Source organism: Bombina bombina, chromosome 1, assembly GCF_027579735.1.
Source record: "Bombina bombina isolate aBomBom1 chromosome 1, aBomBom1.pri, whole genome shotgun sequence".
Classification (NCBI taxonomy): Eukaryota; Metazoa; Chordata; class Amphibia; order Anura; family Bombinatoridae; genus Bombina; species Bombina bombina.
In genome coordinates, this window is record NC_069499.1 from 591850063 (window position 1) to 591863421 (window position 13359).

At 42.2% G+C, this 13359-nt stretch overlaps 1 protein-coding gene across 1 annotated transcript in view; it reads right to left on the reverse strand.

Annotated features, from left to right (window-relative positions):
* Nucleotides 1-13359, reverse strand: part of HDAC4 (histone deacetylase 4) — a gene marked incomplete in the record, with an annotated part of 933145 nt that overhangs the window by 571355 nt on the left and 348431 nt on the right. Inside the window, 1 exon segment of the mRNA XM_053698885.1 lies at nucleotides 1813-1884. Within this exon segment, the coding sequence (XP_053554860.1) occupies nucleotides 1813-1884 (72 nt within the window).

Below are 13359 nucleotides of genomic sequence, written 5' to 3' on the forward strand. Positions count from 1 at the left end.
GATATTATCCTCCTGCTAACAGGAAAGGGCAAAGAGCACCACAGCAGAGCTGTCTATATAGCTCCTCCCTTAGCTCCACCCCTCAATCATTCGACCGAAGGTACAGGAAGAAAATGCTTAAAAGCACCTTTCACTGAAGTATCAAGCACATCATGCTTCACCACCTCCTAAGGATGCAAAGTTTTTAAAACTGAGGTATGAGTGAGGTGGGAGGTATATTTATAGGCATTTGAGGTTTGGGAAATTTTACCCCCTCCTGGTAGAAATGTATATCCCATCAGTAACTAGCTTGTGGACTCATCACCTATATTAAATAAAATAAGGTACTTATATGCCCAAATCTAAAAATGCCTTATAACGATATGCTCAAAAGTGAGTACCTACTAATAGTCTACAGGCTAAACAGGTGCCAATAAAACAACCCCCACACTTACCTAAAAGGCACCCATACTACTGGCCTTATTATAAGCAGAAGGAACTGCTTCCAGTAGATAGCCAATCCAGTGCTGTACAAGTGACAGCAGGGGATCTAAATATAAAGAGTATAATATTGAATCAACAGGAGGTGGCTAGGGAACGGTCCCTACGACACCAGTGGCAGGCCTGTGACATAGGGTGCTCTTGTACCACTAACAATACTACAAAGACACCCCTCTGTCCAGACTGTAGCTCCATGAGGGGAAAACTGTGCCATAAATCAGCCTGAGCACCCTTCTCACAAATACCTGGAGCACCTTCCTTCTTAATCTTCCCACTTGAAGGCAAAAGACAAGATTAGTTTCCAGCGGGTGGGAGGGGTTTAAGGGCTCGTGAAGTTTTGAGATCTTTGCCTCCTCCTAGTGGCCAGGAATATAATTCCCATGAGTAATGGATCGTAGACTGTCAAAACGTTTATAAAATAAATAATACTGGTTGTACTGAAGGGGTTATTATTCCAATGGGTTTATAACCATGAGAAACATTCAATTAATTAACTGCATTTGTCAAACACCTTTGCTGAAGTCCATTCCTCATATCAATCAAGTTTACTGTGAAGCGCTACATTTGCAAAATATGCAAATCAGCTAGATTCTAACCGCAAGCAAAATGCTAATGTTATGAAAGGAACTTTATTCAAAATTGAAATGCACTTTTGCACTCCAGCTTTCTTTATTAAGCATTTTTGCAACAGACATGTATTAACACAAATTGTTTAAGTAAAAACTATCACGTATATCACACGCATGTTGAAAACACTACTGGTATATAGTGTTAAACATATGTGCATGCACCTGCGCCTACCTAGGTATGCTCTTCAAAAAAAGGATGTCAAAAGAACAAATTTGAGAATAAAAGCAGTGAAACGGTTCAATGATCATTTATTGGGAATACAAATTTCCACTACTGATTGACTAGTAATACGTTTTCTCCATTTCTCTGCAATGTATAGCACTGTACAGTTTAGTTTTCCTTTCCTTTGTAATTTAAAGGATATTTCTCTAGTTCCCATCTTTACATGATTACATGCATATTGTTTCCAATTTCTTGCCACTCACCAAATTTACTGCCTTTTGAGTCAAACAAGATAGTGTCTAGATAAGTTTGTTACGGTCAAATCTATATAGATTGTATATACTTTTCTGCTTTAAATAAAAAAATAAAAAGGGTATACTATATTTATGGATGCGCAAACTAGACAGTGGATATAGCAGTCATGTTATTGCATTACATTCATCTGAAATTTTCACTTTATATGTAATACCTAGACACCAGTTGTGCACTCACTCCCAAAATGCTGCATTTTCAGCCTTAGCCTACATTTGTAGTACTCACCAGTGCTTGGCATGTGTTTGGCATGAGTCTGATTTAGAAGCTCCACTGGTTGATCCCGACCAGAAATGCCATCTGTTCGGGGAGGAAGAAAAACAAGCAAATAATTAAATATAAGAAACTAAAAATATTTTCAGGATGCTCATGATTAAGACTTTTTATAATATGCAATGTACAAAACTCTGACAACGATATACAAAGATGTATAATTTGAACAGTCAATATTTTAAAGCATCTCACTATAATACCCCAGTATAACATCAAATCACTACAATGTCAATGACAATCGCTACAATACCCCAGATTAATAGATAATAATAATAATAATAATAATTAGTATTTATATAGCGTCTTTCTCCCAGAGGGACTCAAAGTGCTTTTTCAGCGCTCGCTCTCGGAATTAACCAAATCGGCAGTTGTAAAGTAATAGTTGTTATTATTACACAATTTAGTGTGTCAGGGTATCTGTGAGTAACATTAAATAAACTACAGATGTGTTATAAAATCTAATTTTTCTTTTTGTAGTTAAAACCTAATTTGATGTGAATTGGTCTCATAACAGACCAGCCCAACCCCCATTTTTCCTGATTAATAGAACATCTGAGAACAGTGAAATTACTTTCAAAGATTTCCTGCCTAAGGTGTGAAGTTAAAGTTCCTATCAGATCACAAGCCAGAATGTCCCAATTATCCATCTCAAAGGAGGCCTGGGTAAAGATTTTTTTCTTATCTAATAAAAAAAAAAAACAGACGGTCTGTCTATAAGAATAAGGGAATACACAAACATTCTCAAAAGATAGGGCTCATATACCATCTATCTAGGTATAAATTAGCCCTTGCAGAGTTTCCCATACGCAGCTTCCAGACGAGCTGGCGTTTCAAGTAAGAAATAGCAGGAAAAAATTAAATCCTGATTTTAAAAAGAGAAGTTAGAAATTCATCTATATGAACTGTATAATTCTCAAAAATTTCACTTATACTCAGACTGTATAAATATCTATAAATGTATATTTCCATTGGATCTAAGAAATGCCTTTCAGATTTGTAATAAATTAAATAAATAACTGCATTAGTATGTATACATGCTTGACTCATTTCAAAATAACAGCATCTGTTTCTTTATTTTTCAAACAAAATGTGCTATGAATATTGATCATAAACTTGAATCTATGCACTCAAAAATTATTACAAACGTGAAAACATAATTTATGCTTACCTGATAAATTTATTTCTCTTGTGATGTATCGAGTCCACGGATTCATCCTTACTTGTGGGATATTCTCCTTCCTTACAGGAAGTGGCAAAGAGAGCACCCACAGCAGAGCTGTCTATATAGTTCCTCCCTTAGCTCCACCCCCCAGTCATTCGACCGAAGGCTAGGAGGAAAAAGGAGAAACTATAGGGTGCAATGGTGACTGAAAGTTTTAAAATAAAAATATATATGCCTGTCTTAAAAAACACGACTCCATACATCACAAGAGAAATAAATTTATCAGGTAAGCATAAATTATGTTTTCTCTTGTAAGATGTATCAAGTCTACGGATTCATCCTTACTTGTGGGATACCAATACCAAAGCTTTAGGACACGGATAAAGGGAGGGACAAGACAGGGACCATAAACGGAAGGCACCACTGCTTGTAGAACCTTTCTCCCAAAAATAGCCTCTGAAGAAACAAAAGTATCGAATTTGGAAAATTTGGAAAAAGTATGAAGCGAAGACCAAGTCGCCGCCTTACAAATCTGTTCAACAGAAGCCTCATTTTTAAAAGCCCATGTGGAAGCCACAGATCTAGTAGAATGAGCAATAATTCTTTCAGGAGGCTGCTGTCCAGCTGTCTCATAGGCCAAACGGATGATGCTATTCAGCCAAAAGGAAAGAGAGGTAGCCGTAGCCCTTTGACCTCTCCGTTTACCAGAATAAACAACAAACAATGAAGATGTTTGACGGAAATCTTTAGTTGCTTGTAAGTAGAACTTTATAGCAAGAACCACATCAAGATTGTGTAACAGACGTTCCTTCTTTGATGAAGGATTAGGACACAGAGAAGGAACCACAATCTCTTGATTGATTGATATTCTTAATAGAAACAACCTTAGGAAGGAATCCAGATTTGGTACGCAAAACCACCTTATCAGAATGGAAAACAAGATAAGGCGAGTCGCATTGCAATGCAGATAGTTCAGAAACTCTTCGAGCCGAAGAGATAGCAACTAAAAACAGAACTTTCCAAGATAGAAGCTTAATATCTATGGAATGCATAGGTTCAAACGGAACCCTTTGAAGAACTTTAAGGACTAAGTTTAGGCTCCAAGGAGGAGCAACAGGCTTAAATACAGGCTTAATTCTGACCAAAGCCTGACTAAATGCTTGAACGTCTGGGACATCTGCCAGACGTTTGTGTAGTACAATAGACAAAGCAGATATTTGCCCTTTTAGGGAACTAGCTGATAATCCCTTCTCCAAACCTTCTTGGAGAAAAGACAATATTCTAGGAATCCTAATTTTATTCCACGAGTAACCTTTGGATTCACACCAATAAAGATATATGAATCAGGGAATCAATGACCACGCTTTGATAGAATCAGGCGTTCAATCTCCAAGCAGTCAGACGCAGAGAAATTAGATTTGGATGCGTGAACGGACCTTGGATTAGAAGGTCATTGGCAGAGTCCACGGTGGAACCGAGGACATGTCCACTAGGTCTGCATACCAAGTCCTGCGTGGCCACACAGGTGCTATCAGAATCACCGAAGCTCTCTCCTGCTTGATTCTGGCAACCAGACTTGGGAGGAGAGAAAAAGGTGGAAATACATAGGCCAGATTGAAGGACCAAAGCACTGCTAGAGCATCTATCAGTACCGCCTTGGGATCACGGGACCTGGACCCGTAACAAGGAAGTTTGGCATTCTGACGGGACGCCATCAGATCCAATTCTGGTGTGCCCCATAGCTGAATCAGCTGGGCAAATACCTCCGGATGGAGTTCCCACTCCGCCGGATGAAAAGTCTGACGACTTAGGAAATCCGCCTCCCAGTTCTCTACTCCTGGGATGTGGATTGCTGAGAGATGGCAAGAGTGATCCTCTGCCCATCGGATTATTTTGGCTACCTCCATCAGCTAGAGAATTCCTTGTTCCTCCTTGATGATTGATATAAGCTACAGTCGTGATGTTGTCCGACTGAAACCTGATGAATTTGGCCGCAGCAAGCTGAGGCCACGCCTGAAGCGCATTGAATATCGCTCTCAGTTCTAGAATGTTTATTGGAAGAAGAGATTCCTCCCGAGACCATAAGCCCTGTGCTTTCAGGGAGTTCAAGACTGCACCCCAGCATAGCAGGCTGGCATCTGTCGTTACAATGAGCCACTCTGGCCTGCGGAAGTACATTCCCTGAGACAGGTGGTCCTGAGACAACCACCAGAGAAGAGAATCTCTGGTCTCCTGGTCCAGATGCAGTTGAGGAGATAAATCTGCATAATCCCCATTCCACCGTTTGAGCATGCATAGTTGCAGTGGTCTGAGGTGTAGGCGGCCAAAAGGAACTATGTCCATTGCCGCTACCATGAGTCCGATTACCTCCATACACTGAGCCACTGATGGCTGAGGAATGGAATGAAGAGCTCGGCAAGTGGTTAAGAGCTTTGATTTTCTGACCTCCGTCAGAAATATTTTCATTTCTACCGAATCTATCAGAGTCCCTAGAAAGGAAACTCTTGTAAGAGAGAACTCTTTTTTTTATGTTCACCTTCCACCCGTGAGATCTCAGAAAAGCCAATGTCCGTGTGAGACTTGGCTAGCTGGAAAGACGACGCCTGAATTAAGATGTCATCTAAATAAGGCGCCACTGCTATGCCCTGTGGTCGTAGAACCGCCAGAAGGGACCCTAGCACCTTTGTGAAAATTCTGGGAGCCTTGGCCAACCCGAACGGAAGGGCCACAAACTGGTAATGCCTGTTTAGACATGCGAATCTGAGAAATTGATGATAATTTCTGTTAATAGGGATGTGTAGATACGTATCCTTTAAGTCCACGGTAGTCATATATTGACCCTCCTGGATCAGAGGTAGAATAGTCCGAATAGTCTCCATCTTGAATGATGGAACTTTGAGGAGCTTGTTTAGAATTTTGAGATCCAAGATTGGTCTGAAAGTTCCCTCTTTTTTGGGAACCACAAACAGGTTTGAGTAAAACCCTAGCCCCTGTTCCTATTTTGGGACTGGGCGGTTAACCCACATGGTATGTAGGTCTTCTACACAGTGTAAGAACGCCTCTCTCTTTGTCTGGTTTACAGACAATCGAGAAATGTGAAATCTCCCCCTTGGAAGGGAGTCTTTGAAGTCCAGAAGATATCCCTGGGACACAATTTCTAAAGCCCAGGGATCGTGAACATCTCTTGCCTGAGCAAAGAGAGAGAGTCTGCCCCCTACTAGATCCGGTCCCGGATTGGGGGCTACCCCTTCATGCTGTCTTAGAGGCAGCTGCAGGCTTCTTGGCCTGTTTACCCTTGTTCCAAGCCTGGTTAGGTCTCCAGACTGACTTGGATTGGGCAAAATTGGGCAAAATTCCCCTCTTGCTTTGCAGCAGAGGAAGCTGAACCACTCTTAAAGTTCTGAAAGGAACAAAAATTATTTTGTTTGGTCCTCATCTTATTTGATCTATCCTGAGAGAGGGCATGACCTTTCCCTCCACTGATGGCTGAAATAATCTCTTTCAGATCAGGCCCGAATAGGGTCTTTCCTTTGAAAGGGATGTTCAAAAGTTTAGATTTAGATGACAAATCAGCAGACCAGGACTTAAGCCATAACGCCCTGCGTGCTAAAATGGCAAAACCTGAATTCTTTACCGGCATCTGTAATAAAAGAATTAGCCAACTTAAGGGCCTTAATTCTGTCCATAATCTCCTCTAATGGAGTCTCTATCTGAAGAGCCTCTTCTATAGCCTCAACCCAGAAAGCAGCTGCAGTAGTTACAGGAACAATGCATGCAATAGGTTGGAGAGAAAAAACCTGATGAACAAAAATTTTCTTCAGGAGACCCTCTAATTTTTTATCCATAGGATCTTTGAAAGCACAACTGTCTTTGATAGGTATAGTTGTACGCTTAGACAGAGTAGAAATAGCTCCCTCCACCTTAGGAACTGTCTACCACGAGTCCCGCATGGTGTCAGATATGGGAAACATTTTCTTAAAAACAGGAGGGGGAGTGAACCGAATACCTGGTCTATCCCACTCCTTAGTAATAATATTCACAATCCTCTTAGGGACTGGAAAAACATCAGTGTAAACAGGAACCTCTAAGTATTTATCCATTTTACACAATTTCTCTGGAACCACTATAGGGTCACAATCATGTAAAGTCGCTAATACCTCCATGAGCAATAAGCGGAGGTGTTCAAGCTTAAATTTAAAGGCCGTCATATCAGAATCTGTCTGAGGAAGCGTCTTTCCTGAATCAGAAATTTCTCCCTCATAACAAATCCCTCACCCCTACCTTCAGAGCATTGTGAGGGCATATCAGATACGGCTACTAAAGCGTCAGATGGCTCAGCATTTTTCCTAAACCCAGAGCTGTCCCGCTTTCCTTGTAAACCAGGCAGTTTAGATAAAACCTCTGTGAGGGTTGTATTTATAACTGTGGCCATGTCTTGTAAAGTAAAAGAATTTGACGCACTAGAGGCAATTGGCGTTACTTGTGCGGGCGTTACTGGTTGTGACACTTGGGGAGAACTAGATGGCGAACCCTCATTTACTTCTGACTGAGAATCATCTAATGCTCTATTTTTAAGTGCTAATATATGTTCTTTATAGTTTATAGACATATCAGTACAATTGGGACACATTCTAAGAGGGGGTTCCACAATGGCTTCCAAACATATTGAACAAGGATTTTCCTTGGTGTCAGACATGTTAAACAGGCTAGTAATGTAACAAGCAAGCTTGGAAAACACTGTAATCAAAGTAAATAACGCTTAGAATTAAAACGGTACTGTGCCTTTAAGAGAAAAAAAGCTGCACAAATTCTGCAAAACAGTGTAAAAAAGCAGTAAACTTAACGAAATTTTTACAGTAGCATCATAAAGCCTTAGTAATTTTGCACAGCTATGCAAATAAACAATTAACCTCTTAATGGAAAAACCGGATTGAAAAAAACGTCAAAACCGGTAAAAAGGACTTTCAACACCTTGCCACAGCTCTGCTGAGGCTCCTACCTGTCCTACAGAACGATTTGTGGGGGAAAAAACTTCTTTTACAGCACAACTGAGGCATGAAAATAGGCCCCTCCCACCTCACGCAATGTTTTGAGGCCTATCAGAAAAACACCAGTGTCTCTTAATTAACCATGTAGGTTAAAAAAACCAAAAACAAGCCACAATGACCCCTTTAGTCCCTTCAAAAAAACGTTATAATTGCATCATTTACTGAACAAAAACGTTTTTTCCTAACAGTGTCACCAGTAACTAATGAGCCCTTCATGCAAGCTGAAACTCCTATCCAAGTGTCTGAATACAGCTTACCCTTCCCTCATGGGAATATTGCCAGCCTTTTCTAGAATTAACACAGTCTGTCTAGAAAAATATAGACTGAACATACCTCATATGCAACTTAGCATGCAAACCGTTCCCCCAACTGAAGTTTTCCTGTACTCTTCAGCCCTTGTGAGAACAGCAGTGGATCGTAGTTACAAAGTGGTAAGATCATCATCCTCCTTGCAGAAATCTTCATCCCTTTTCTGCCAGAGAGTAAATAGTACACACCGGTACCATTTAAAATAACAAACTTTTGCTTGAGAAATAAAAAACAGCATTTTTATCACCACACTCGCTCTGCCCTTCCTAGTACTTAGAGTAGGCAAAGAGAATGACTGGGGGGTGGAGCTAAGGGAGGAACTATATAGACAGCTCTGCTGTGGGTGCTCTCTTTGCCACTTCCTGTAGGGAAGGAGAATATCCCACAAGTAAGGATGAATCCGTGGACTCGATACATCTTACAAGAGAAATGTGCTGTATTTATTTAAGATGCAATACAATACCAGGATGTTGAATGCTATGATACTGTGAAAAACAGAATTTATGTTTACCTGATAAATTTCTTTCTCCTACGGTGTATCCGGTCCACGGCTTCATCCTTACTTGTGGGATATTCTCAATCCCTACAGGAAGTGGCAAAGAGAGCACACAGCAGAGCTGTCCATATAGCTCCCCTCAGGCTCCGCCCCCCCAGTCATTCGACTGACAGGAGAAAAAGGAGAACCCTAGGGTGCAGTGGTGACTGTAGTTTACAAAAATAAATTTAAACCTGACCAAATGCCAGGGTGGGCCGTGGACCGGATACACCGTAGGAGAAAGAAATTTATCAGGTAAACAAATTCTGTTTTCTCCTACATTGGTGTATCCGGTCCACGGCTTCATCCTTACTTGTGGGAACCAATACCAAAGCTTTAGGACACGGATGAAGGGAGGGAACAAGTCAGGTAACCTAAACGGAAGGCACCACTGCTTGTAAAACCTTTCTCCCAAAAATAGCCTCCGAAGAAGCAAAAGTATTGAATTTGAAAAATTTGGCAAATGTATGCAGTGAAGACCAAGTCGCTGCCTTACAGATCTGTTCAACAGAAGCCTCATTCTTGAAAGCCCATGTGGAAGCCACAGCTCTAGTAGAGTGAGCTGTAATTCGTTCAGGAGGCTGCCTTCCAGCAGTCTCATAAGCCAACCGGATGATGCTTTTCAGCCAAAAAGACAGAGAGGTCGCAGTCGCCTTTTGACCTCTTCTCATGCCAGAATAGACGACAAACAAGGACGATGTTTGTCTAAAGTCTTTAGTTGCTTTTAGATAAAACTTTAAAGCACGAACCACATCAAGATTGTGTAACAGACGTTCCTTGTTAGAAACTGGATTAGGACACAGAGAAGGAACAACTATTTCCTGGTTAATATTCTTATTGGAAACCACTTTTGGAAGAAAACCAGGCTTGGTACGTAAAACAACCTTATCTGTATGAAACACCAGATAGGGTGAATTACAATGCAAAGCAGACAATTCAGAAACTAGCAGAAGAAATAGCTACCAAAAACACAACTTTCCAAGATAGTAACTTAATATCTATGGAATGAAGAGGTTCAAACGGGACCCCTTGAAGAACTGAAAGAACTAAATTTAGACTCCATGGAGGAGCCACAGGTCTGTAGACAGGCTTGATTCCGACTAAAGCCTGTACAAATGCCTGAACATCTGGCACGGCTGCCAGACGCTTGTGTAACAAAACAGACAGAGCAGATATCTGTCCTTTTAAGGAACTAGCTGACAGACCTTTCTCCAATCCTTCTTGGAGAAAACATAGTATCCTTGGAATCCTAATATTACTCCATGAGTAACCCTTGGAATCGCACCAGCAAAGATATTTCCGCCATATCTTATGGTAAATTTTCCTGGTGACAGGTTTTCTAGCCTGGATCAGAGTATCTATAACTGAATCCGAAAACCCACGCTTAGCTAGAATCAAGCGTTCAATCTCCAAGCAGTCAGTTACAGAGAAACTAGGTTTGGATGTTCGAATGGACCTTGGATTAGAAGGTCCTGCCTCAAAGGTAGCTTCCATGGTGGAACCGATGACATATTCACCAGGCCTGCATACCAAGTTCTGCGTGGCCACGCAGGAGCTATCAAAATTACCGAAGCCTTCTCCTGTTCTACTAGCCGGGGGAGAAGAGGAAACTGAGGAAAGACATAAGCTAGATTAAACGACCAAGGCGCCACTAAGGCATCTACCAATGTCGCCTTGGGATCCCTGGATCTGGACCCGTAACGTGGAACTTTGGAGTTCTGACGTGACGCCATCAGATCCAGATCTGGAAGGCCCCATAGTTGAGTTAACTGGGCAAAAACCTCCGGGTGAAGTTCCCACTCCCCCGGATGGAAAGTCTGATGACTCAGATAATCCGCTTCCCAGTTGTCCACTCCTGGGATGTGAATTGCTGATAGATGGCAGGAGTGATCCTCTGCCCATTTGATGATCTTGGATACCTCCCTCATCGCCAGGGAACTCTTTGTTCCTCCCTGATGATTGATGTACACTACAGTCGTCATGTTGTCCGACTGAAATCTGATGAATTTGGCCTCCGCTAGTTGAGGCCATGCCTGGAGCGCATTGAATATCGCTCTCAATTCCAAAATGTTTATCGGGAGAACAGATTCTTCCCGAGACCATAGACCCTGAGCCATCAGGGACTCCCAGACCGCACCCCAGCCTAAGAGGCTGGCATCGGTCGTGACAATGATCCACTCCGGTCTTTGGAAACTCATTCCCTGAGACAGGTGATCCTGAGACAACCACCAGAGGAGTGAGTCTCTGGTTTTCTGGTCCATTTGTATCTGGGGAGACAAATCTGCATAATCCCCATTCCACTGTTTGAGCATGCACAGTTGCAGTGGTCTTAAATGAATTTGAGCAAAGGGAACCACGTCCATTGCCGCAACCATTAGTCCTATTACCTCCATGCACTGAGCTATGGAGGGTTGAGGAATGGATTGAAGAACTCGACAAGTGTTCAAAAGTTTTAACTTCCTGACCTCCGTCAGAAAGATTTTCATTTCTACCGAGTCGATTATTGTTCCCAGGAAGGGAACCCTTGTGAACGGGGACAGAGAACTCTTTTCTATGTTCACCTTCCACCCGTGAGACCTTAGAAAGGCAAGAACAATGTCCGTATGAGCCTTTGCTTTGTGAAAGGACGACGCTTGTATTAAGATGTCGTCTAGGTAAGGTGCTACTGCAATGCCCCTTGGCCTTAGCACCGCTAGAAGGGACCCGAGCACCTTTGTGAAAATTCTGGGAGCAGTGGCTAATCCGGAGGGAAGAGTCACGAACTGGTAATGCTTGTCCAGAAAGGCGAACCTTAAGAACTGATGGTGATCCTTGTGGATAGGAATATGCAGGTATGCATCCTTTAAGTCCACGGTAGTCATATATTGACCCTCCTGGATCATTGGTAAAATTGTCCGAATGGTTTCCATTTTGAATGATGGAACTCTGAGGAATTTGTTTAGGATTTTTAAATCTAGAATTGGCCTGAAAGTTCCTTCCTTTTTGGGAACTACAAACAGGTTTGAGTAAAAACCCAGTCCTTGTTCCGCTGTTGGAACTGGGTGTATCACTCCCATTTTTAAAAGGTCTCCTACGCAATGTAATAATGCCTGTCTCTTTATCTGGACTAAAGATAAGCGAGACATGTGGAACCTCCCCTTTGGAGGAAAGTCCTTGAATTCTAGAAGATACCCCTGAGAGACAATTTCTAGTGCCCAGGGGTCCGGAACATCTCTTGCACAAGCCTGAGCAAAGAGAGAAAGTCTGCCCCCTACTAGATCCGGTCCCGGATCGGGGGCTACGCCTTCATGCTGTCTTGGTAGAAGCAGCAGGCTTCATGGCCTGTTTACCCTTGTTCCAGCCTTGCAATGGTTTCCATGCTGGTTTGGGTTGGGATGCGTTACCCTCTTGCCTAGTGGCTGTAGAGGTAGAAGCAGGTCCGTTCCTGAAATTGCGAAAGGAACGAAAATTAGACTTATTTTTAGCTTTGAAAGGTCTATCCTGTGGAAGGGCATGGCCCTTTCCCCCAGTGATATCTGAAATAATTTCTTTCAACTCTGGCCCGAAAAGGGTCTTACCCTTGAAAGGAATATTAAGCAATTTTGTTTTGGACGACACATCCGCCGACCAAGATTTTAACCAAAGCACTCTGCGCGCCACGATTGCAAAACCGGAATTTTTCGCCGCTAATTTAGCTAACTGCAAAGCGGCATCTGTAATGAAAGAATTAGCCAACTTCAGGGCGTGAATTCTGTCCATGACTTCATCATAAGAAGTCTCCTTCTGGAGCGAGTTTTCTAGTTCCTCAAACCAAAAAGCCGCTGCAGTGGTTACAGGAATAATGAAAGAAATTGGTTGAAGGAGAAAACCCTGTTGAACAAAAATTTTCTTAAGTAAACCTAATTTTTTATCCATAGGATCTTTGAAAGCGCAACTGTCTTCTATTGGTATAGTCGTGCGCTTAGCTAGCGTTGAAACTGCCCCCTCTACCTTAGGGACCATCTGCCACGCGTCCCTTCTGGGGTCAACAATTGGGAACATTTTCTTAAATATAGGAGGGGGAACAAAAGGTACACCTGGCTTCTCCCACTCAGTCACGATATCTGCCACCCTCTTAGGTATCGGAAACGCATCAGTGTGTACTGGGACCTCCTGTCCATTTTACACAATTTTTCTGGGACCACCAAAGGGTCACAATCATCAAGTGTAGCTAGGACCTCCTTAAGTAGGGCGCGGAGGTGTTCTAGCTTAAATTTAAATGCTATGGTATCAGGCTCTGCCTGCTGAGAAACTTTTCCTGTGTCAGAAATTTCTCCCTCAGACAGGCCCTCCCTCACCGCCAAGTCAGATTGATGTGAGGGCACTACAGATAAATTATCCTCTGCGTCTGCTTGCTCATTTTCTGTATTTAAAACTGAGCAATCACGCTTCTTTGGAAAAGCTGGCAGTTTGGATAAAAATGCTGCGAG